The 27,265-nt window shown below is 42.6% G+C and overlaps 1 protein-coding gene across 1 annotated transcript in view; it reads left to right on the plus strand.

Annotated features, from left to right (window-relative positions):
* The window catches only part of LOC126235992 (sialin-like), a 192,194-nt gene that overhangs the window by 105,793 nt on the left and 59,136 nt on the right, over positions 1 to 27,265 (plus strand). The window contains exon 2 of the mRNA XM_049944988.1: positions 5,278 to 5,374. Within this exon, the coding sequence (XP_049800945.1) occupies positions 5,319 to 5,374 (56 nt within the window). The 5' untranslated portion in view covers positions 5,278 to 5,318. The remainder of the gene's footprint in view (positions 1 to 5,277; positions 5,375 to 27,265) is intronic.

Here is a 27,265-nt window from a genome sequence, read left to right on the forward strand (position 1 = left end):
TCCACGACCCGTGGTGTACCACAGATGCCTCGGAGCCAGTTTTGGATAGCCCCGTTTTGCCATGCACGGTATGCTTTAACTAAGGCGGCGAAAGAGCAGTTTACAAGCATCCACCGTTGGCCCGAACGCCAGTGGTGGTTCAAATAGCTCTGAGCACTATGGGACGTAACAACTGAGGTCATCAGTCCCCTAGAACTTAGAACTACTTAAACCGAAGGACATCACACACATCCATGCCCGAGGCAGGATTCGACCCTGCAACCGTATCGGTCGCGCGGTTCCAAACTGAAGCGCCTAGAACCACTCGGCCACACCGGCCGGCGAACGCCAGTGAACATGCCCTTTTGGACGTCGGATAAGTCGTTCAGTTTCCGCATAACGACGACTGCACTTTCTTCCGAATTTCCCTGACATGCTTTACATGCCCTCTACTGCTAATGCTGCCACGTGCCGTATGGAGCGGTTACCGCACGTTAATGTCCAACGTAGGTGGTGGCGACATTAATGTGACTGGACCGTGTAGAAGCTTCCATTTAAATTCAATAAGTATTTTTGACAGTAAATTCTATTACATCCTGTGTAGCAGTATTCTGAACATGTAGTTGTGCTCTCGTTGTGCAGTGCATAGATAACAGTTTGAAATTCCAGATATTCAACTACCCCATCCGGTAGCTTACATGGTGCTCAGAGGCATTGAACATTTATCAATTCAGAATTTTCCACATCTTCTAGGCATACAAGAAGCTGATCTATCTTGTTTTTCAATCCCCTAATATTGTGATGAGACAAATCAATATTATTTTTCTGAAAACTGTCACATATGATATGGCCATATTCTGCTATAATTTCTTTCAGTATTCTTTGTCTGTAACCTGGCTCTAACCTTAAAAACATGCCCCCCTGACTCCTGTAATCATAGGCATTTTGTCTTGTGTGCCTCTAACCCCCCTCCCCCCCCCCCCGCCACTTTCTCCTCCTTTCACACATTCTTTAAGATGCTCAGCAATCTGTCCTTCCCTGTCCCATTCAGGTCAGGCCTGGTTTATGTGTACCTGCCTCCCAACTGCAGCAACAGGCACAGACCTGCAGTGGCATCGCCTGATTTAATTCGACTATATTTTACTAGCTTTGTTTTGCTTTAGTTGATGTTCATCTTATAAGCTTTTTTCAAGACACTATCCATTCCGTTGATCTCTCTTCCAAGTCCTTTGCCGTCTCTGAAAGAATTACGTCATCAGCAAACCTCACAGGTTTCATTTTTTCTTCTTCAATTTTAATTCATTCTCGAAATATTTCTTTCGTTCCCTTCAGTGTTCGTTCAATGTACAGATTGAATACCACCGGGTTAGGCTACAGATTTGTCTCACTCCCTCTCCAACCACTGCTTCCCTTACATATCCCTCGACTCTTATAACTGTCGTCTGGTTTCCGTACGAGTTGTAAACAGCCTTCCGCTCCCTATATTTTATCCCTTCTGCCTTCAGAATTTGAAAGAGAGTATTCCAGTCAACATTGTCAGAAGCTTTCTCTAAATGTACAAATGACACAAATGTGGGTTTACCATACTCGAACATAGCTTAAAAAGGTAAGTCATAGCGTCAGATTCGCATTGTTTGTTCCTACATTTTTCCGCAATCCAAACTGACTTTATCCGAGATCGGCACCTATCAGTTTTTGTTTTGCTTAGTACTGACTTGCCGTGTGAGCTCTTGATACACAAGCGGTTCTTTTTTCCTCTCTACAGGTCTATTTAATTTTCCCGTTGGCGGCTTCTACGATGGCGCGCTGAAACTTAAAGCCTCCGAATTTTTATGTGAAACTCTTAAATCTTTTAAAACAAAACAAATGTTATTAACATTTTACATGTTTATTCTTCACGTCTACATGTTTATTTCTGAACGTAGTCGCCCTGGCGACGAACACATTTCTCCCAACGAGAGACTGGTTTGTTGATACCGTCACTGTACAATGTTTGATTTTGTTGACGGAGCCGCAACCTCAAATCTGCTTGCACCATCTCATCACAACCAAAGTGAAGTCATCGAAGGTGTACGTTAAGTTTTGAAAACAGATGAGAACCGGGTGGGGCCACGTCGGGACTATATGGAGGACTATCGATGACAGTGAAGCCAAGGCGTCAAATTGCAGCGGATGTCGCAGCGCTCGTGTGTGGTCTGGCATTGTCATGCTGAATGAGAGGGTGCTCCCTGTGTGGACGAACTCTTCGAATTCGTGAAATTACAGCGCGATGTTTCTCTCGCACCAACCAAGTTACGTTTTACATTGCCATATTACGCACTAGAATTCAGAGCTGTCTAGCGACATTGTTTCCTGCGTCAGCGAAGCGGGAAAGTCGACCGAGTAATATGCATGACATTTAACACCTCAACCGATATTGACAACAGAATAAAAATTTCGGACGAATTTCTTTCAGTACGCCCTCCTATCTTTCCCCCTTCTCTGGCCAGTCTCCGTGAGTTGTCCGAGAATATTGTTCGTTAATGGCCTTTTGTGGATCCATTACGCTACTGTGAGGGTACCAGTAAGTCATTTGCTCGTCAGTACAGAATTAAAAGTGGTAAACTGGAAGCCGGCCTCAGGCTCACTTTTACACGAGCGTGTCTATGGTGGTTCTTCGCTTTGATTCTCTTTTGTTTAATTTACAGTATCACTACAATTGTGTAACTGTGCTTTATCCTTATACACTCCAGGGGTCCTGAACACCTATTTACGAGAATAATTCTCCTGGAAGCAGGAAAAATTTTATCTGGCAAAAGACCATTAGGTGCAAGTCTGTAATTTCCAAAATTAAAAATGTTTTAGGTCATATTTTATAAAGTCAAACACACTAACAGTCCTATCTCTCTTTACATACAGGTGCCTTTTGCGTATAAAACTATAACAAATATAACTAACATTATAATTGACAAGCATTAAAGATCGCTATACCTAAAAGTAGGCTTAGGAAAACACAGTGTAGTTGTGAAGATCTAGGTATAAATCTAATTAATATCTTATCTTCTTGAGCACTAAGTTTCTTTAAGAATAAAACACAATAATGGGTGTACGAGGAAGATATTTACACACTCGAAGAGTCTGAAAAGTGTTCAAAAGTTAACCTAAATTGTTAAAGCATGCATGCGACTAATTGTACTATGTGTATACGTTAGTAAATAGTGTGTAGTACTGCATAATATGAAACCACGGTTTTTCCATGTCAAACCCTAGCATAAAAGTTGTTTTTAAATTGCTCATGAAGACATCGATTGCGTGTAAAAGCTGAGTGATAGATGAATAAAAAAGATAAAATTACATTAAAAACATTTCACATCATTGAAGTTCATAAATGGACTGAAGATACCGGATTTCGTTTCTAGAATTTCTTCTATTTACTAAAGAAGTATGCCTTTCTGGTACGTGTATTGCCTTCTCTGGCTTAAAAATAATCGTCGACCATTGCATTTCAATCTTTATTTTCTGTTTTGCTATACAATATTTTCCTCACCTATAGAGACGAGTGAGATGATTAACTGATCACGGTATATGAGACAAGAATTTTCTGCTCATGCTGTCATCAATAGTGTGGAAGGAGATCGTACTTACTCGGATATCTAAATATATATTTACTGATTCTGAACAACAAACGAAACAACCTTATAGCTCAGGATAAATTATCTCGTTATTTTATCGTCTCAAGTTTACCACAGTTCGCGATACACAATATAGGGAAGAATGACACCTCCTGCTTTCTTTCACGGACATTCATGACTGCTTTCGTAATATTATGTGTGCAACATTCGATTGTTCGAATACACCAGTCCTTGATTGGTCAGTCAGGTTGGATTAGGCCGGATAGGCGACGTGATTTTCTCTGCTCTGTTTACTTTCTTAGTCAGTGATGTCCTAAATACCTCTCTTCACACATCAGATGCCTTTCATCATTCGACAACTACAACAGCAGAACGGATGCATCCAGCATCTTGGCTGTACCTTTGTACAACAATAAATATTTCACCAAGTCGTTCTGCATTTTAGCCACAAGACTGAGTAACCTTCGTCTTATTCGAAAGCACTGTGCATTCAAGAGGTGATTAAAGCTTTATCTGTTACCAACGGCATAGTTTCTGTCTCGGCATATCCCATCTGCTTCCTTTCTGTCCAACAGCAAATCAGTCATCTTTGTCATATTGTAAACTTTCTATGCTTTCCGTACCCCTTTCTATCATTGTTTCCTTCCTTAATTTATCTACTAATCTTGTCTCATTATTTCTCGCTCTTCCTCTGACCAAATTGATTCCTTCTGAACTGTCGTCATACGTCTGTCAGATGCCATTGCTCCTATGGACAAGAATGAAATTGCTAAATACATTGCTAATAAGACACACTTCTTAAATTCCACTATTCATTACTGTACATATTACCATTGAAAAAATGAAATGAGGTCCTATGCTTCTTTACAGAGCGTAGGGGAACGATGCGAGAGACCCGCACCGCCTTACTAGGCAAAGTCCTAATGGAGGTGGTTTGCCGTTGCCTTCCTCCGACCGTAATGGGGATGAATGATGATGATGAAGACGACACAACAACACCCAGTCATCTCGAGGCAGGAAAAATCCGTGACCCCGCCGGGAATCGAACCCGGGACCCTGCGCTCGGGAAGCGAGAACGCTACCGCGAGACCACGAGGGGCGGACACATATTACCATTATTATTGTTCAAATGTGTGTGAAATCTTATGGAACTTAACTGCTAAGGTCATCAGTCCCTAAGTTTACACACTATTTATCCTAAATTATCCTAAGGACAAACACACACACCCATGCCCGAGGGAGGACTCGAACCTCCGCCGGGATCAGCCGCCCAGTGCATGACTGCAACGCCTAAGACCGCTCGGCTAATCCCGCGCGGCACCATTATTATTATTATTATTATATTCATTATATATTGCTCGTATACTACACAAATTGTAAAGCTGACTCAGTAGGGATGTATTATTAGATGTAAGAGAGGGCCTGAAAGCCCTCATAATTTTCCATGTACTCGTAAAAGAAATGCGTAAATAAATACATCTAGTCTCATGCAAACAATTTGCTCACGAAGTAAGCAGTATTGGAACAACAAAAATAACAGAAACAGTGCCTATGGTTGTTCCTCACACACAAAGAAGATAGTAGACTGCTTCTTGAGGGAGCGCCTATGGGATGCCCGGTGGATGAACTGGCTGTTCTTGTGTCGTCAACGTTTTAGGCACTCACTAACTGGCCGTGTGTGTTACAGGTTGCGAGACAGTGGCGTACAGAGGGCGCTGCAGCACGACGATGGCTGCCACCACTGATGGAGACAACGTGGAGCGCAAGGAAGAGGCCCCGCGATGGTAAGTCCTTTTCTCTCACGTCGACAGCTACGTAGCTGTCTCCGAACTGGACGAGAAAGAGAGGCGAGAAGGCCACTACACGACGGCCATCACCTGCTACATCAAGGACGTTGAAACTACGGCGATAGTAGGCACACAGAACGGAAAAGTAGTCACTCCTAGAAGTCAAAAAATGGTTCAAATGGCTCGAAGCACTATGGGACTTAACATCTGAGATCATCAGTCTCCTATACTTAAAACTGCTTAAACCTATCTAACCTAAGGACATCACGCACATCCGTGCCCGGCGCAGGATTCGAACCTGCGACCGTAGCAGCAGCGCGGTTCCGGACTGAAGCGCCTACAACCAATCGGTCACAGCGGCCGGCCCCCAGGAGTCAGGCTAATGCCGTGTAGCCTTGTCTCTTGCTATGATAATGGCTTCGACTCGGCGAAGAAGGGAGTCCACAAGTTCCTTCAGGTGTGCCATACCAACCTGAAGCCACTCACCGATGATAAGTTCCCGCAGGGCTACGAAATTGTGCGGTATTGACTGTCACGTTTCACCCACTGTTCCCAACAGTCCCATGGTATTAAGATCAGGTCATTTAGCGGGCCAGTCGTGGTGCAAACAGTGCCTCGGTGCCACTCAATCTAGGTTCAAATGGCTCTAAGCACTATGTGACTTAACATCTAAGGTCATCAGTCCCCTAGACTTAGAACTACTTAAACCTAAGTACCCTAAGGACATCACACTCTTCCATGCCCGAGGCAGGATTCGAACCTGCGACCGTAGCAGCAGAGCGGTTCCGAACTGAAGCGCCTAGAACCGCTAGGCCACAGCGGCCAGCCACGAGGAGTCAGGCTAATACTGTGTAGCCTTGTCTCTTGCTTTGATAATGGCCTCGATTCGGCGAAGAAGGGAGTCTACAAGTTTCTTCAGGTGTGCCATAACAACCTGAAGCGACTCACCGATGATAAGTTCCCGCAGGGCTACGAAATTGCGCGGTATTGACTGTCACGTTTCACCCACTGTTCCCAACAGTCTCATGGCATTAAGATCAGGTGATTTAGCGGGCCAGTCGTGGTGCAAACAGTGCCTCGATGCCACTAAAACTAGGGCTGTTGGTCCGCAGCTCGTGGTCGTGCGGTAGCGTTCTCGCTTCCCGCGCCCGGGTTCCCGGGTCCGATTCCCGGCGGGGTCAGGGATTTTCTCTGCCTCGTGATGACTGGGTGTTGTGTGATGTCCTTAGGTTAGTTAGGTTTAAGTAGTTCTAGGTTCTAGGGGACTGATGACCATAGATGTTAAGTCCCATAGTGCTCAGAGCCATTTTAGGGCTGTTGATAGAATATCGGTATATCGATATTTAATCCCAAAATATCGATACATACAGGCGATGTCATTCCCACATATATCAAAATTGGGATATCGAGTGCCGGTATTTTTATTTTATGTTATATTTTTTTCACAGTTTTCGGTAAACATTTGAAGTTCTTCTTTTGACATTGTCGTAGAACGTAATTTTACTTGCACTGTGTGAAGGAATCTTATTACTTTTTGAGCCTTCATCACGTCCAATCTTTCTCTTTGACTGTGTGGAGCAAGTACATGTGGCGCAAAAGTAGCAGTCCGATTGCCCTGATGGGTAGCGGTGTGAATGGAGTAACAGGATTTCCAGTCTGACGAAATAGCACACCAGTTCCGTTAACAAACATTGGAATTCTTCAAAAACAGTTGATGAAAATGACGAACAAAAATCTAAATGACAAGACTGGCCTCAGAAATGGGCGGAGAGGTGTGAAGGCAAATGCTGACGTAATCAGCGCCCGGCGCTACCAACAGAAACAGCAATGTTTAACTTCATCACGCTATGTTGATACCGCAACTGCTAGGTCACTGGCGTTTGCAGAAATGAAAAAAGGGAAGTCGACATGAAGTGTTCCGGACAATCCGATATATGACGAAACCGAACAGCTGACCCATCGGACACCTTCTCTTGTGCCACTTACGTGTAGTTACCATCGTTAGCAACGTGATTATTGCCAAGCATGAACGTGCATCGGGTTCCTTTCCATTATTGCTCTAAGGGGAATAGTCAAGCTGCTACCTTGTTGATGTACGGAATATCTAATAATAAATCAATACTTAAATGTACAGATCTAAAACCGGCGGTGTGATTACAATGTGCAGTCGATATTTTTATAGGAAGGTGCTTCGTTGCTTTTTATGCCGATGTATCGATACTTCTTTTAATTATATCGAGAGCCGAAAATGATACTTTTTTAAAAATCCGTATATCAGACTCCCCATATTTTTAAAAATATGAACAGTCTTACCTCAAACCAGAAGCGTATGCGTGCAGACTTCAGCTTGGAAGGCGGGAGGACCCACAGCATAAGCATCACGAAGATATAGAGGATATGGTAACACTTGGTTACTGAGAATGATTAAGTAAATATCCTGGTTCACGTTGAATGTAACCTGAACGAGTGAGCTGAAATCGCGGTGAAGAAACTATCACCAAAAGATCACAGAACCACCTTTGGCCTCAACTGCACTCACCAAACGCCTCATTGGACCGTCGGTGCATCGACGCCTTGCATCATTCGAAAAGAGAGAAAATGGGACTCGTAAGACCACATCGCCGAGAGTTAGCTACTTTCCACTTTCTGTGCTGCTTGGGCAATGGCCCTTTGCTTGGTACCTGAGTCCAAATATGCATTGTATGCCATTTTCACTCGTTAACTGTTTGGGATAGACCTGCATCCTCTGATACCGGTGATTCCTGTCGGGTTTAACACCGACTGCCATTGACAGGGCGTTACACTAACCTCTGGTCCCTCTCGGTTAGGATACATTTACGATTACCGTTCTTAAGCCATGTCACACACTAGCGAATGGCACAGCATTCGTTGTGGACACGTTGTAGAGTCCACACTGATACACTAACTAATCGGGCAACTTCAGACACGGCGTGGTCACGAGTACATCAAAACAAGCCAGTCCCTCTTTGTCATCCTGTCAAGTTTCAATGTCGACCCATCTTACCCCTTTGATTCCAAACAACTGTGAGCTAAATACAGGTGAGGTCACTGTTACTAGTTACATCAGTGGTGGAGTATGGATCACATAACTTTCTGGTACCAGTTTCGTACCATCTACGGTGGTCCAAAGTGGCGATTGTGCTTTTTAAAGAGGTTACTAATATTTTGTCCGCTGACCTTACTAGATGCTGATAGACAACTCAAAAAAGCTTCAAAAAGCTGACACTATTTTGTACATTTGTGTTGCTTGATTGTTCTGCATGGTCGAAGCTAAAAGCTCTTTGGAGTTACCACCCTCTTCCAGTTGTACTTTTTTCTCATCGTTCTCCTATCTCTGTGTGGAGGTGGACACTAGCGAAGCAACAACAGCCGGTCTATTGTTGTTGGTGCATTCTAAACTATGATACAACTCTTAACTCATTAAGAAAAGTACACTAACGGAATATGAAAGCGTTACATCATAATCACCTTGACCGAACACAGCCTATGTCATTCCATGCCTTTGGTATACTCTGACTGAAACTGTATCTTTATGCCAGTATACTTTCTGAGCAGCAAATGCCATTCCTGCAGGTGAAGAGTAATGTGAGCACACTGCAATGAATACTGGGAGAGTTTAACACTACTGGAACATTTCAGGAGGAAATCGCGACGCAGGGAGTCTTTTGTTAATGATCGTTATGAAAAATACACCAATTTCACCAAATAGGCCACTCATCTATGAGGACTTCTAAGGATGGCCGAACTTAATGTCAAAATCCAACGGGTGGGTCACTAGCAACCGCCTCACGTGTCCGCACCCCTTAAGATATCTGTTTAGAGCATGGGGCGCAACCCGTGACGTCATAATATATTTTGGTGGTCGAGAAATTTGCCTTCTCCTTCAATTCCTTTACAGTTAAATACTGGCAGTGACAAATTTCTTCCGTCACTACAGTTCACACTGGCTACCTTTAGCATGAGCACCAAGGTGTTAGCGTTCGTTGGCGACTCTGGGCACAGGCGAGATTTATACCACTTCCCCTGTGGGTAAAAAGTTAAACCAGATATTAATAAGGGACAGAATTAGGAAATCGTAAGGTTCTACAAAATACTGATTTATTCATAAACCATTGCATATAAGTACAGGGAGCAAAGGTAAAACCTATGTTAAGAAATCCTGAATACGTTAAAAGAAGGTCTGAACGTCATTACTAGTAGCGAAAATGGCACTTGTGATAAGGTGTTTCTCGACTACCAAAATATATTACAACACTAGAGGGAAAAACGACCTTTCCTATCCGTTGTTATTCAGCAATGAAAATCTTTGATCATTTGCCCAGCAACATAAAGTGTCAGGCAGGTAGCAGATCAAGTTTTAAATCTAGCTTAAAATCATTTATTTTGGACAACTCCTTCTACTCCATGGACGAGTTTCTGTTTCAAAGATGGTAAAAAAAAGCACCTCTAAATGTAGTTGTATGCGTAGAACTAAAAATTTCACTAATATTAATATTAGCACTATTCATGTGTGTATATCTAAATGTAGTTGTATGCGTAGAACTAAAAATTTCACTAATATTAATATTAGCACTATTCATGTGTGTATATATATGTTGTAATCTGACTTGATCCACATCATATCGATAAAATAATCGGGAAAATGATCTACGGAACATGACATAACTAAAAATAAAACTAAACTAAAACATCGACACAATAATGAAGGTGCCGATTGTTCTCCCTCCATGTCAGCCACAAAAGGTAAACGGAAAGCTGGGAGGCCCTATTCAGCACTCTGCTCAGACTGTGACGTAGAGTAATTACAGCATTCAGGAAGCCATTAGGTCGCAGCAGCAGACCGTTCGTGAGACGCAGCGCAACGGGGACCGGAGACAGCCACGCATGCTGGTGTGCTGGTGTCTAATGATTAAGGAACAAAATCTGAATTCTGAGCACCTGTCCGAGACGATTCCGCTAAATACACTAGTTTTCGCGAATTGGTAAAAAATACAAATAGCGCAACAAAGGAATTGACACGACATTGTTACAAAAGTAGTGTTTAACAAAACTACTGCCACCGTATATATTAAACAGTTGACGCACGTCAGAGAACGGCGTAGAGATGAGCGAAGGTGGCTGGGATAGTCGACATAGTTCGCTATTGACAGAAGGCTCCTGATGGCAGGAAAACTCTCCCTTAGAAGAGCAACTCATCAAACGCACCCGTTAGAAGACAAAATTGAAACGCTGGATAGAAATGTAATTTGGTAGATACGGTCTTCTTCTGTATCAAAAGCTAAATTATGACGTATCAGTATCTGTACCCAGTTTCCAGGTTTTTCTGCTGAAACGATGGATACCATCAACAATTTTCCCAGTCCCCAAAGAAATGTCTGTCTTACTTCATTCTGGATGTCAAACAAGAAGTGAAAGAAAAAACAATGCAGCTGGACAACATGTATAATCCATGTGGGTGAGGAGCCTCGTAAGAACAATATTCAACGAGTACATAAACGTTCATGAACAAGCCACAAACTCGTGATTTCAGACTACCACGGATCGAAAAAAACAGTATGATTGAAAAAAAAAACGAGCCTTTCAAGATGGGTAAGAAGGTGGAATCATTCTAAAACTATAAGAGGCAAAAGTTACGTAAAAATATAGCCACATATTCTCCAAAAAGTTTCGTTTACTTCGTTAATAGGAAACAGGAGATAAAAATCTCTAACACGCGGGAAGTTCAATAAGTAATGCATGACACATTTTTCTCCGCCAGTTTCGCTTGAAAAAATGCAGGATTCGTTGTGGAACATCGTGGAATATTCCCGTTTCAGCCCGTATTGTTTCATGTAGCTTCATGAAGTTCCGACAGTTGGCGGCGCTATACATAACCTTGAAAATAGTATCTGTAGCAGATGTGCGTTCCAAGCAGAGCGCTGTCATTGAGGCCTCTTTTGCGCGGAAAACCAGGCATCGCAGATATTCACAGCACTTGCTGAATGTCTACGGGGGCCTGGTAGTGAACAAAAGCACGGTGAATCGTTGTACGAGACGTCTACAAGAAGGTCGCGCTACCCTGTCAGATCTTCCGCGTGCCGGCTGGCCGCACACAGCTTTGGCTCCTGCAACATGGAACGTGCAGACACTCTCATTCAATGTGATCGACAGATCACAAACACCTCGCTGCTCAACTAGACGTTTCTGTTGGTAGTTCAGAATGGTTCCAATGTCTCTAAGCACTATGGGACTTAACATCTGAGGTCATCAGTCCCCTAGAACTTAGAACTACTCAAACCTAACCAACCTAAGGACATCACACACATCCATGCCCGAGGCAGGATTCGAACCTGCGACCGTAGCAGCAGCGCGGTTCCGGACTGAAGCGCCTAGAACCGCCCGGCCACAAAGGCCGGCCTGTTGGTAGTGCTGGGACACTCGCCCACTAGTTGGGGTACTCAAAGGCGTGTGGCCGCTATGTTCCTCGCCTTCCGACTTCCGTCTGCTTGGCCCAAAGAACGTTGCACTCCGCAGGAAGCAGTACATGGATAATGGAGAGGTTACTGACGCAGCAAGACGTTGATTGCGACGTCGACCAGTAGAGTTGTACCACCTCGTCGGCCAGTAGACTGATACCACGCGGGAACACAGGCCATTCGAGTAAGGTGGCGTAAGACCGTCGTGTTGAATGGAGATTATGTTGAAAAGTAGGGTTTTGTAGCGAAAAGAGTGGGGAATAATCTTATGTACTGGAATCCTGAATAAAGAAAGAAATTTACTGAATACCCCCTCATAATAATGAGATTCAGCTACTGTCCATTTTCTAGTGATCTGTATCGAGTCAAAGTTCTTGAGTCTCCATGTTGAGTTTGACGGGACATCAACTGGAGATCTCAACCATGTGCTTTTTTCTTCCTGCTAGAGACATGATAGTCAACATAAAAATTTACTGAAAATTTTAGCAAATTCTGGCCAATAGCTGCCAAGTGCTCTCGACTATTTGACGATTTGTTGTTGTTGTGGTCTTCAGTCCTGAGACTGGTTTGATGCAGCTCTCCATGCTACTCTATCCTGTGCAAGCTTCTTCATCTCCCAGTACCTACTGCAACCTACATCCTTCTGAATCTGCTTAGTGTATTGATCTCTTGGTCTCCCTCTACGATTTTTACCCTCCACGCTGCCCTCCAATGCTAAATTTGTGATCCCTTGATGCCTCAAAACATGTCCTACCAACCGATCCCTTCTTCTAGTCAAGTTGTGCCACAAACTTCTCTTCTCCCCAATCCTATTCAATACCTCCTCATTAGTTATGTGATCTACCCACCTTATCTTCAGCATTCTTCTGTAGCACCACATTTCGAAAGCTTCTATTCTCTTCTTGTCCACACTAGTTATCGTCCATGTTTCACTTCCATACATGGCTACACTCCATACAAATACTTTCAGAAACGACTTCCTGACACTTAAATCTATACTCGATGTTAACAAATTTCTCTTCTTCAGAAACGATTTCCTTGCCATTGCCAGTCTACATTTTATATCCTCTCTACTTCGACCATCATCAGTTATTTTACTCCCTAAATAGCAAAACTCCTTTACTACTCTAAGTGTCTCATTTCCTAATCTAATTCCCTCAGCATCACCCGATTTAATTTGAGTACATTCCATTATCCTCGTTTTGCTTTTGTTGATGTTCATCTTATATCCTCCTTTCAAGACACTGTCCATTCCGTTCAACTGCTCTTCCAAGTCTTTTGCTGTCTCTGACAGAATTACAATGTCATCGGCAAACCTCAAAGTTTTTACTTCTTCTCCATGAATTTTAATACCTACTCCGAATTTTTCTTTTGTTTCCTTTACTGCTTGCTCAATATACAGATTGAATAACATCGGGGAGAGGCTACAGCCCTGTCTCACTCCTTTCCCAACCACTGCTTCCCTTTCATGCCCCTCGACTCTTATAACTGCCATCTGGTTTCTGTACAAATTGTAAATAGCCTTTCGCTCCCTGTATTTTACCCCTGCCACCTTCAGAATTTGAAAGAGAGTATTCCAGTTAACATTGTCAAAAGCTTTCTCTAAATGTACAAATGCTAGAAACGTAGGTTTGCGTTTTCTTAATCTTTCTTCTAAGATAAGTCGTAAGGTTAGCATTGCCTCACGTGTTCCAACATTTCTACGGAATCCAAACTGATCTTCCCCGAGGTCCGCTTCTACCAGTTTTTCCATTCGTCTGTAAAGAATTCGCGTTAGTATTTTGCAGCTGTGACTTATTAAGCTGATAGTTCGGTAATTTTCACATCTGTCAACACCTGCTTTCTTTGGGATTGGAATTACTATATTCTTCTTGAAGTCTGAGGGTATTTCGCCTGTCTCATACATCTTGTTCACCAGATGGTAGAGTTTTGTCAGGAATGGCTCTCCCAAGGCCGTCAGTAGTTCTAATGGAATGTTGTCTACTCCCGGGGCCTTGTTTCGACTCAGGTCTTTCAGTGCTCTGTCAAACTCTTCACGCAGTATCTTAGCTCCCATTTCGTCTTCATCTACATCCTCTTCCATTTCCATAATATTGTCCTCAAGTACTTCGCCCTTGTATAAACCCTCTATATACTCTTTCCACCTTTCTGCCTTCCCTTCTTTGCCTAGAACTGGGTTGTCATCTGAGCTCTTGATATTCATACAAGTGGTTCTCTTCTCTCCAAAGGTCTCTTTAATTTTCCTGTAGGCAGTATCTATCTTACCCCGAGTGAGACAAGCCTCTACATCCTTACATTTGTCCTCTAGCCATCCCTGCTTACCCATTTTGCACTTCTGTCGATTTCATTTTTGAGACGTTTGTATTCCTTTTTGCTTGCTTCATTTACTGCATTTTTATATTTTCTCCTTTCATCAATTAAATTCAATATTTCTTCTGTTACCCAAGGATTTCTATTAGCCCTCGTCTTTTTACCTACTTGATCCTCTGCTGCCTTCACTACTTCATCCCTCAGAGCTACCCATTCTTCTTCTACTGTATTTCTTTCCCCCATTCCTGTCAATTGTTCCCTTATGCTCTCCCTGAAACTCTCTACAACCTCTGGTTCTTTCAGTTTATCCAGGTCCCATATCCTTAAATTCCCACCTTTTTGCTGTTTCTTCAGTTTCAATCTGCAGATCATAACCAATAGATTGTGGTCCGAATCCACATCTGCCCCTGGAAATATCTTACAATTTAAAACCTGGTTCCTAAATCTCTGTCTTACCATTATATAATCTATCTGATACCTTCTAGTATCTCCAGGATTATTCCAGGTATACAACCTTCTTTTATGATTCTTGAACCAAGTGTTAGCTATGATTAGGTTATGCTGTGTGCAAAATTCTACAAGGCGGCTTCCTCTTTCATTTCTTCCCCCCAATCCATATTCACCTACTATGTTTCCTTCTCTCCCTTTTCCTACTGACGAATTCCAGTCACCCATGACTATTAAATTTTCGTCTCCCTTCACTACCTGAATAATTTCTTTTATCTCGTCATACATTTAATCAATTTCTTCATCATCTGCAGAGTTAGTTGGCATATAAACTTGTACTACTGTAGTAGGCATGGGCTTTGGGTCTATCTTGGCGACAATAATGCGTTCACTATGCTGTTTGTAGTAGCTAACCCGCACTCCTATTTTTTTATTCATTATTAAACCTACTCCAGCATTACCCCTATTTGATTTTGTATTTATAACCCTGTAATCACCTGACCAAAAGTCTTGTTCCTCCTGCCACCGAACTTCACTAATTCCCACTATATCTAAGTTTAACCTATCCATTTCCCTTTTTAAATTTTCTAACCTACCTGCCCGATTAAGGGATCTGACATTCCACGCTCCGATCCGTAGAACGCCAGTTTTCTTTCTCCTGATAACGACATCCTCTTGAATAGTCCCCGCCCGGAGATCCGAATGGGGGACTATTTTACCTCCGGAATATTTTACCCAAGAGGACGCCATCATCATTTAATCATACAGTAAAGCTGCATGTCCTCGGGAAAAATTACGGCTGTAGTTTCCCCTTGGTTTCAGCCGTTCGCAGTACCAGCACAGCAAGGCCGTCTTGGTTAATGTTACAAGGCCAGATCAGTCAATCATCCAGACTGTTGCCCCTGCAACTACTGAAAAGGCTGCTGCCCCTCTTCAGGAACCAAATGTTTGTCTGGCCTCTCAACAGATACCCCTCCGTTGTGGTTGCACCTACGGTACGGCCATCTGTATCGCTGAGGCACGCAAGCCTCCCCACCAACGGCAAGGTCCATGGTTCATGGGGGAAGTATTTGACGATATGAGAGTGTATAATAGATTAGTTTCTTTTTTATGTGAATGTATTACATTTAAACAAAACTGCCGTATAAGAAGGAAAACCAAATTTTGTAATATGTTTTTGTTATTAAATTTTATAATAAGCCAATGATTGTATGGTCAATACAAGTAAATACCAAAATAAATAAAAGTAATAGTCGAATAATATGAAGCACCAGCTGCGCTACAAACTGACATGGAGCGGCCACAGCCCCTTTAAACGTTGGTTAAACTCAGAAAAATATGATCAAAAGGTTAAATGGTGCTCCTTCTGTTGTTCAGGTTCACCACCTAAGTTTCAGCAAGTCGAAGATTCAGCAAATTATGAAACCGCGACCCTTTATGACTGCGATGAGTCTTGCTGCAACCACTGAGAAAGTGACATCTTCGAGTACTGTGCCAAAAAGGCTTCACAACGGTGACTGAAATTTCGTGAATAAATCCCACCGAACCGGTCGCGGTGGCCGAACTGTTCTAGGCGCTTCAGTCTGGAACCGTGCGACTGCTACGGTCGCAGGTTCGAATCCTGCCTCGGGCATGGATGTATGTGAAGTCCTTAGTTTAAGTAGTTCTAAGTCCTAGGGGACTGATGACCTCCATGTTAAGTCCCATAGTGCTCAGAGCCATTTGAACCATTTTTTTAACATCCCACCGAAACGAAAAACGCCTTTCTTTTAATGACTGCTACCTCTCCGCGTTCAGCGCATCCGTGACTCTCTCTCCAAGGAACTCCTTGCAGAGAAAGCAAATGAAACGCTCCTGTAAGTTTACAATTGGTCAGTAAACAATAAACTGAAATTACACACACGTTGATACAATCATACACACAAAACTCACACACACAAGACAGCTGTCGTTGGCTGTTCTAGCTAGATTTTTTTAATTTAAATTGGGAGGAACAACCTCTTGCAGTTTGGAAGGCAGTGAAAAACACAGGAAAGAATAAAAGTAAACAGCGCAACCAAAATTCATGTATAAAAAAGATAATATTGCTTGAACGGCTTCACTTAGGAATGAAAAGTGATTCTTTTAAACTTCAGATTACGACCGGATCGCTTAGTACATCCGTAAACGGCGCAAGCTTGCAGTTTTGAGAAAATAACTGCGCCTGCACACAGTAAAAGCACCAAATGCTACTTGGGATACGAGGGTACGACCACAAGATACCCACAATGTTCGAAACTGGGCACAGGCATGCTAGGGTGACACCAGGGGGAAGTATCACCGCTGTGAATCATTGAAGTATAAACGCGGTGAACCGAATGTTATGGGCTACATAAGGTGACAAATGTCGGCTTCAAGTTTGTGACGTATTGACAACTCCCTTTATTTTTTTTACCGCCATGCTACCTCGTGGTCTACGATAAATGCTGGCCTGAGCGCACGTCTGTGTGCCGTCAGCAGTGTAGTATTCGTGGCCAACGACAAATACTTATCAAAACCCTTTGGTGAAATCTTTGACAATGTAGCAGGGAAGCTTTTAGCAAAGGACTTTGACGATAGTTGAAGTGATGGCCGTTGTTTACATATTGCTTCGCTTGATTTAGTACATTTAAGCTATAAAATGACGAAGTACATTTGGTGCGTGGCTACCACCACAGTCTTTATTGCAAAGTATGAAGAATACGAAATTCTTCATAACACTAAGCACGCTGACTATAAAAACCGTAATAAGAGGTTGGAATCTTACAAAGAAATAGCTGCAGCAATCCACTGCATTCGAAGTTGCTGCATTCTGGATGATGTTAAGCTTACATTTAAAAACGAAGGATGTGGAAGAAGATGTAGTTGTGAACAGCCAAGACTGTTCAAAGTGCACAGAAGTGAAATAAATGTATTTATTTACGCTCTAAATAACCTAACTTAACCTTCAAAAATTACTCCTTAGGTGATTTTTGTATTGGTTCACTTGTTTCTTGAATAATACGTAAAATGGTACACTGTGGCATTCGAGTACTACACAGACGAAAAAAAGTTTTGCATTACCCCGGTTCCCAGAACTGAAGACAGACGTTGACTGTGGATATTGCACCACAGATACAGTCCCTTTGACTGTTTAGAGATGTCACTAAACCCACCTAAAGATGTAAACAACCATGCATGGGCAGCGCCTATTAGACGGAGGGTGTCCGACAACCGATCAGTTCCAGTCATTCTATCAGGAAGGAGGTACACAGATCGTGTTGTTTGTAGTAAAACCCTGCCTAGACGGTCAATACCGCAGTTCGACCGCGTCCGGTTTGTTACTTTGCGCCAGGAAGAGCTCTCAACAAAGGAAGTGTCCAGGCGTCTCGGAGTGAACCAAAGCTATGTTATTCGCACATGGAGGAGATACAGAGAGACAGGAACTGTCGATCTCATGCCTCGCTCAGAGCGCTACTACTGCAGTGGATGACCGCTACCTACGGATTATGGCTCGAAGGAAACCTGACAGCAACGCCACCATGTTGAATAATGTTTTTCGTGGGGACGTCGTGTTACGGCTCAAACTGTGCGCAATAGGCTGCATGATGCGTTACTTTACTCCCGACGTCCATGGCGAGGTCCATATTTACAACCACGACACCATGCTGCGCGGTACAGATGGGCCCAACAACATGCCGAATGGACCGCTCAGGATTGGCATCACGTTCTCTTCACCGATGAGTGACGCATATGCCTTCAACCAGGCAATCGTCGGAGACGTGTTTGGAGGCAACCGGGTCAGGCTGAACGCCTTAACACACTGTCCAGCGAGTGCAGCAATGTGGAGGACCCGTGCTGTCTTGGGGTGGCATTATGTGGGGCCGACGTACGCCTCTGCTGCTCATGGAAGGCGCCGTAATGGCTGTACGATACGTGAATACCATCCTCCGATAGTGCAACCATATTGGCAAGGCATTCGTCTTCATGGGCGGCAATTCACGCCCCCATCGTGCACATCTAGTGAATGACTTCCTTCAGGATAACGACATCGCTCGACTAGAGTGGCCAGCATGTTCTCCAGACATGAACCCTATCGAACATGCCTGGGATAGATTGAAAAGGGCTGTTTATTGACGACGTGACCCACCAACCACTCTGAGGGATCTGCGCCAAATCGCCGTTGAGGTGTGGGACAATCTTTACCAATAGTGCCTTGATGAAATTGTGGATAACATGCCACGACGAATACAGGCATGCATCAATGCAAGGGGATGTGCTACTAGGAATTAGAGGTACCGGTGTGTACAGCAATCTGGATCACTACCTCTGAAGGTCTTGCTGTATGATGTTACAACACGCTATGTGTGGTTTTCATGAGCAATAAAAAAGAAGGAAATGATGTTTATGTTGATCTCTACGCCAATTTCCTGTACAGGTTTCGGAACTCTCAGAACCGAGGTGATGCAAAAACTTTTTTTAATGTGTTTTTATTGCCTGTTGCTAAAATTCTTAACCAAACCAGGAGACAGGTCTTCATTAGAAATAACATTCGCGATTTAAATAATGAAACTCTGCATCAATCACGTATTGTTTCACGTTTTACACTATGCTTCGCGAACATTTATTCTCACTATAAAGTACAAATATTTACATAGGTATTTATGTGATGCTTCGGAAAATTGAACAAAAAAATATGTTTGATTGCAGTAAACCATAAAAGCACAACAAGAGAGGCAAAACAACACACATACAAACACCACAAAACTATCCATGTAAATGATTCCTCTTGATAATGAGAATAAATTCTCGAAACGCGTCATAACGAGCGTGAAAAAATACGTACAGGTGACCAGTGCAGTGTTTCATTATTTAATTCATGGATGACTCAGTTGTAGGCTTTTTAAAAACATCGAATTCGATGAATGAAATTAAGAAACGGCATTTCTTAAATGAACATCGTGTATGCAAATACGGGATCAACTTTCATATGCACGAACTGAAATGTCCCAAATACCGGGTGATCAAAAAGTCAGTATAAATTTGAAAACTGAATAAATCATGGAATAATGTAGATAGAGAGGTACAAATTGACACACATGCTTGGAATGACATGGGGTTTTATTAGGACCAAAAAAATACAAACGTTCAAAAAATGTCCGACAGATGGTGCTTCATCTGATCAGAATAGCAATAGTTAGCATAACAAAGTAAGACAAAGCAAAGATGATGTTCTTTACAGGAGATGCTCAATATGTCCACCATCATTCCTCAACAATAGCTGTAGTCGAGGAATAATGTTGTGAACAGCACTGTAAAGCATGTCCGGAGTTATGGTGAGGCATTGGCGTCGGATGTTGTCTTTCAGCATCCCTAGAGATGTCGGTCTATCACGATACACTTGCGACTTCAGGTAACTCCAAAGCCAATAATCGCACGGACTGAGGTCTGGGGACCTGGGAGGCCAAGCATGACGAAAGTGGCGGCTGAGCACACTATCACCACCAAACCCGACGCGCGCAAGAGATCTTTCACGCATCTAGCAATACTTTTTTTTGTTCTAATAAAACCCCATGTCATTCCAAGCATGTGTGTCAATTTTTACCCCTCTATCTACATTATTCCGCGGTTTATTAAGTTTTCAAATTTATACCGACTTTTTGATCACCCGGTACTTTTCGTTGTTCTTTATGTCTTCGCACTGTAGCTCACGAAGCAAATTCTGGTGAACACTTCGGGTTTTTTTTCTCGCTGCCCACCGTTTCACCCACAATCGTTTCAACTCCTCTTTCTTTTCAAGCCATGCGCTCGCTACCAACATTTATGTTGTTGTACAGGCGATTAGCAGTTCCACGTCCAATCCCGAGTACCTACGGCATGACGAAAAACTTTACGATCATGTAATAGCTTCAGTGAAGTAGTTTGATTAAAGAAGTTTGACGATATCTTTGACAACGATCTTTGTCAAAGATCTATAGTGTGATATGGGCCCCAGGCTTCATGCATTTGTGTCGGCCGGGGTTAACACTACACTGTTGACGCCACGCAGATGTGCGCTTAGGCCTGTATTTATCGTTGGGCACGATGCTTCCTCCAATGTCGGAACAAACACAAAATTTCTAGAAGTAAAAATCGATTCTCAGCCAAAGAGGTGTCAACATGCAAGGGTTCTTGCAAACAGAATATCACCATCATGTTACGCCCTTAGAGACCCTTCATCAGTGTGTAACAGCCAGCGTGTTTTAGTTAGCGGTACATAGTACTCATATGTACCCTCAACTCTTGGATATGGGATTCTGAGAAACAAACAAAAGCAGACGATATAAACACAGTTTTCAAACTACAGAAAGGAGCCATAGTAGTGATAACCAAAAATAATAGTCGAGATCATTGTAAGGATCTGTTCAAAACACTGGGGGTTTTAACTGAATCATGTGAGTACATTTATCAATCGATTATTTACATATAAAATAACATTGATAGCTACTGCGCAAACATGTCCGTCCATGACCACAGAACAACGTCTAGATTGAACATACATTTACTTAGAAGAATTAACATAAAACTCAAAGCAACATTTTCTAGCCAGGAATACAATTGCGCAATAAATTGTACAATGAAATGCCATGAGAAATTAAAGAGGTTATTAAAACGAACTTATGTAAAAAGGCAGTAAAAAATTCTTGTTAAGCAATACATTCTATACAGTGAAGAATCACTTAGTTAACACAAAGTACAGGTTTGGTAAAACATGTAACATATGAAAATAATAATAATAATAATAAACATCTATAATTTCACATGACGCTTCCACACTATGTTATTTTTCTTTTCTGGTGATCCTTGCTCTCAAAGCTATGCACTGTATAATACTAGCACCTTATTCACATTTTCAACTCACCCTCTCACTCATTATAGAGGGATGCTAATTCACTTTTTCAGGCTAGCAAATGGGAAGTTTCTGGACATAAAATGAAAAAAAAACATCGTTGCTATGGAACTGGTACCAGCTGATAGTATATGTAGCGTCACATTACGAAACAATGTTTTTATGGTGTGTGTAGCGTGTGCATTGGTCGGTGGTGAGAAAGTAGTGAACAGTTAACACTAACCTTTTATATTATTAAATAACTTCTTTGCGAATCAGTATTGCACACTAAGGATAAACCAAATGAAATAGCGCTGTTTTAAACAGAATGGACTTATGGACTTACATTCGGAAAGTTGGAGCCTCCAACCTACATCTGGCCATTCCGATTTAGGTTTTCCGTGGTTTCCCTAAATTACTTCAAGCAAATGCCGGGATGATTCCTACTATAAGACTATGGCCGACCACTTGTCCCATCCTTGCCAAATTAGACCTGTAAGTATGTAAATGTCTGTGCATAAGAGTAAGTTATTTTTTTAGTTCTTGAACTTAATGACATGTCCAATATCCTCGTAAAAGCGATCCACCGACGAAGAACGCCTCTGCTACTATCAGCTCAGAGTGCTGAATAGTTAGCTCGACCTCCTGACAAAAGTCCGACAGATCATTGTAAAGATATAGTTCTGTGGAGCCTTCATATTCATTTTTTCTTTAGTAGGTTGATTTATTCTTTATGTTCAGTAACAAAAGTCAATACTTCGGGATAACACACCTATCTGAGCATATAGAGGAGATGTTGAGTTGCAGAAAGACACAACAAAAATATTTATATCCAAATCAACTTGTGGCCAAAAGCCTTTCTTCACACATTCACGCAAGCACAGCTCACACATACACACATGGCCGCCGTCTCTGGCCACTGAGGCTGGAGCTCATTCTGGCTTTCCATTTTTGAAATCCGCATGTATCTGTGCTGTAAGAGAGCCAGTTTTCGATTGTCGAAACTGAAGAATCGAGGGGTAGGATTGGTAACGAGGGACGCGGATTGATAACATGGCTAATGGATTGTTTCTTCGTGGACAAAGACACGGATTAAACACTGAAATTAATATCTTCACCTTATTAATGTGAACTGCAGAAAGGGATTCATTAACACTGAACTTAGTACCCCTTCACACGAGGCCACCGAAATGCGCTTCTCCGGAGCGGGTCCAGCCTTTAAACGGCCCTGCGTGGCCTACTGGGAAAAGAAGCGACTCCTTTGTCCTTGCGCTGCGTCGCTTTGATCTGCCGCTGCTGCCTTGCTGCCGTGTTTCCGTGCCGCCGTGGAGTCTAATTAGCAGGATGCGTCCCTTTTACTTCTCTTACTGAATCATCACAAGTCGTTGTGTTAACTGCTGACCGTCGTGAGCCCATGAACCAAGCGGCTCCATCCTGGACGATTTTACCAGCTTCTCTTAGAGCCTGCTGAAGAGGCAGACCAGCGATCTACTTGACTTGATCAATCCAACTGTTCGCTGTTCTTCCCTTCTATGATTATTACACTACCGCTCATTAATTTCAATACACTCTGGTATTTAATATTTACAACACAAATCAAACATTATTTCTCACAGAATATAATTATATCAACTTTCACGTATATAATACAATCAAAATCATTATATTTTACTTTCGTCAAAGTATCCTCCTTTGGATTTAATGACTACCTCACAAACTCGAGTAATGCGGTCCATCAGTTTTTGTAAGTATCGTGAATCTATTACATTCCACACATCCTTAACAATTTTCCAGAGATGATCCTTGTTGGATATATTAACTTCCCTGATACGACTGTCCACTTCATGCCAGACAATTTAAATGGGATTACAATCGGGGCTTTAGGACGGCCATGCCATATCACTCAGTACTTTCTGCTTTTCCTTTGATGCAATGTAGTTCGTAAAGTATGCCGACCGATGTTTTGGGTCATTATCCTCTTGTAAGGTGAACCCTTTCCTTATTAAGCGGAATCCACTTCGTATTGCATGAAACTGAAGTATGCGGTGGTACTGCTTCTGATAGATTCATCCTTCTGTTTTCACAATGTCCGGCAAAACATCCCCAAACCATATTAAAACCTCCACCGTGTTTAACTGTAGGTAGAACGCACTGCTGTACTACCCTTTCCCATACAAATCGGGGAACAGGTATTCTCCTTCCGGTTCCAAAAATCTCGAACTTCGATTCATCGGTGAATAAGACCTTCATCCACTCTTCCGATGTCCAATTACGATGTTTTTTAGCCCATATAACTCTCTTCTGTTTATTTATGAGCCTTAGAAGGGGTTTTCTTGCTGTGACACATCCTTCGAAGCCGGTTTCAGTTAGTCTCCTTTTTAATGTTGCAACAGATATTGTTGTCGTGTTCATTTCTACCAATTCTGTACGAATTTGGGGCGCTGTTTTGGGTCTATTTCTCTTACCGATAATTCTGATATATTTATCATCACTTTTAGTTGTTTTACGAGGTCGTCCTGGTCGCGGTATGTCCTTATTGCTATCTGTTGTCTTCTGGCGGTGAAGAGTGTATTGCACTCCCCCTATAGACACACTGCACTGTTTCGCAATTCGGCGAATAGATAAACCTGCTTGGCTAAGTGTTACAATTGCAGCCCGTTTTTCTATGGATATCTCCACTCGTGGGGCCATACTAGCGATGTGCACACTTCAGTGTCACGAAGAAACTGACGCGGAGGAACCACACGTTATGTGTCGTAGCAATGCTTGCCGTTCGCTGCGGTCATCAATCACTACAGGGAACAACATAGGTGCACCAAATGCGGCGTCCGTCGGCAAATAGGTAAACAAACATATCAGATAGGTACATAAAGTTTATATACACAACATTGGTTGTTGGATACTATTGTATCTCGATGACCACAAACAAAAATCGTGATGTGTACAACTGTTATACTATTCCTTTGCTTCCTCAACCGTACCCCGGTATTAGACCTTATCTGCAGATAACTAGATGTCGTTTATTAGGTGTGTTGAAATTAATGAGCGGTAGCGTATCTCTACGGTTTCTCCATTTCTTCTCTCAATAAGGCCAAAGAACTGGAGAATTTTTTGGTTGTCACGAGGAGAAAGGCTCGCGGAGGTAATGAGTTGCCCAATAATAGACACATTAGTTCTTTTTCAGTCCATTTTACGCACTGGATCCTGCACCAGCGCCAAATTTCAAATGCACCGACACGCTCTTTGTCTCTGGTTTAGAGGTCCATGTCTCGCAACCATAAAAGACTGTTAGTTATTGCTCTGTTCTGCCAGATCTTTGGTGAGCTTCTTCATAGTCACCCGCCCTAACGTGATTCGTATTCTTATCTCATTTTCACAGCTTCCCGTCTCACAGATTGTTGACTCAAGATGGATGAAATGGCTCTGAGCACTATGCGACTTAACTTCTGAGGTCATTAGTCGCCTAGAACTTAGAACTAATTAAACCTAACTAACCTAAGGACATCACACACATCCATGCCCGAGGCAGGATTCGAACCTGCGACCGTAGCGGTCACGCAGTTCCAGACTGAAGCGCCTTTAACCGCACGGCCACACCGGCCGGCAGATGGATGAAAGAACGCACGACTTCCATTTCCTTCAGTCAACCTGTGAGTTGAACCTGTACTCCTCGATCAATTATCATGAGTTTAGGCTTGCTGAGATTGAGGCCTATTAGGTCCTATTTAATAGAATAAAGTGTTTTACTTTTGTTAGTAGCTCAGCAAATTCATCTTCCCTGCTCGCTAAAAGCACGGTGTCATCAACAAATTGGGGCGCTGTTAATAGTTCTGCAACCAATTCAGATGCCGTTAGTCCACCGTTAAGTGCATTCCTAATGACGTGATGTCGTACAATTGGGGGGATAGAACACAACCCTGTCCGGCACCTTTTGATACACCGAAGAAATAAGATGTGCCTGCACTTATCTCCATAACTGAGAGGTGATCATTGTATACACTTCTGGTCAGTGTTGTCAAGTGTGGTGGTATACTGAACTCTGCAAGCACGTGCCACAACTTTTCCCAGACAACACAAAGACTTTCCTATAGCCAAGGAAGCAGCTGAAGACAGGAACACAGAACTCTTGCGATTTCTCGATTATTTGTTGTATGCTGAGAATCTATTCATTAGATTCTTTTCCTTCGACAAAATGAGCTTGTTCTGTGGATATGTGAGGCTGAGTGTGTGGCTTCAAACGCTAGTTCAAGATATAGAGCAAGATTTTGTTTGCATGGAATATTGGAGCAATAGCTCAGTAGTTGGAGCAGTTTCTTATTTGACCGTATCTTGTGCAGGGGGACGAAGAGAGACTTCGACCAGTCTTCGGGCCACTCCCCAGTTTGCCATATTCTTGTACGTATTGAAGGCATAGTATCAACGCCTTCCTGTCCCGTTTCCTTGATCATCTCATTAGATGTATACTATCCAGACCAGGGGATTTATAGTTCTTCAGATGTTGTATTGCGCTTTATTTCACTGTGGAAGATAGCAGGTCCCAATGTAAGTTGCTCAAGTGCTCGACTTCCCATACTGTTGTTGATCCCATTACACAACTTTCCACCTCGCAACAGCCTCTTCCTTGTCTCCGGCAGGGTTGCCATTCTCATCACCCACACCCACGTACGAGGATTAAATTCACCAGTGATGCTCGTGATTCCTCGAAGAGATCACGTAATTGACTGGGATTAAGATGTTGTTATATCTCATCATAGATACCGTTAATGAAATGTGATGTGGCCTTTCTGCAATTCCGTTGTATTTCTCTGTACAGGTTCTTATATCTCTTTTGTTAGTTGCAGCGTGGACTGTGATAGCCAAGCATGTTTTGTACTTTATGGTCGTTCTAATGTCGGAAGTGATGAGGAAACGACCTCCTTCACTTCGTCCCATGTTTGTGATGCTGGTGTATCCATATCAAGACTAATATTGTGGACTTTTGGTCTTAGAAGCTCACCAAATTCCCGAAGAGCTCCCTTTTTTGAGAGTTTTAGTTGCCTTCCTGCACTCTTCTTGGTGGATTTGAGCTTAATCCGTATTCTCGCAGGCAACTAATTGTGATCATTTCCACAGTCAGCCCAGGAAAGGTCTTACACTCCAAGATCGAAGTCTTCCAACTTATTCACGCAAGGATGAAGTCAATCTAGTTTATGTATCTATCACCAGGTGATATCCAAGTGGTCGCCTTGGGTAATACTGAAACATAGTGTCTCACCTACCCAATAAGGTTCAACCACAGATTGTAAGTGTGTGCATTGGGTAGTCTCCCCTGTTTTAACTTTGAAGTCTCCTTGAACTATTGCCTGGTCTTTGTTAGGAATGTTGCTAAGGACTTGTTCGAATTCTTCATAGAACTCCTCTATCTCCTCATCCAACGCTGCTGTAGTTGAGGCAAAGATCTGGTTGATGTTGAGTTTACACGGAGAAGCATTCGTTTTAATGGAGACGATCCTGTCATGAACGGCTTACCGACCACACAGTTGTTCAGATGTCTAGGAACAACTATTGCAACACCATTCCTGCTTTGATCTCTACTCCTTGAAAAGTGCACAGTGTTCCTTACTTGGGTCATGAAGTGGCCACTTCCTCTCGCACTAATCCCTAGAATATCCAAGTAATTCGCACTCATTTCTCTTTCTACTAAAGCAAGTTTTCCCGTCTGAAGAAGCCCACGCACATCATATTTAGTATTCTTACTTACAATGCGCAAGGATAATTCGCACTGTGCTGTTGATCTAATGACTTCTTTCA

Source organism: Schistocerca nitens, chromosome 2 (genome assembly GCF_023898315.1).
Source record: "Schistocerca nitens isolate TAMUIC-IGC-003100 chromosome 2, iqSchNite1.1, whole genome shotgun sequence".
Classification (NCBI taxonomy): domain Eukaryota; kingdom Metazoa; phylum Arthropoda; class Insecta; order Orthoptera; family Acrididae; genus Schistocerca; species Schistocerca nitens.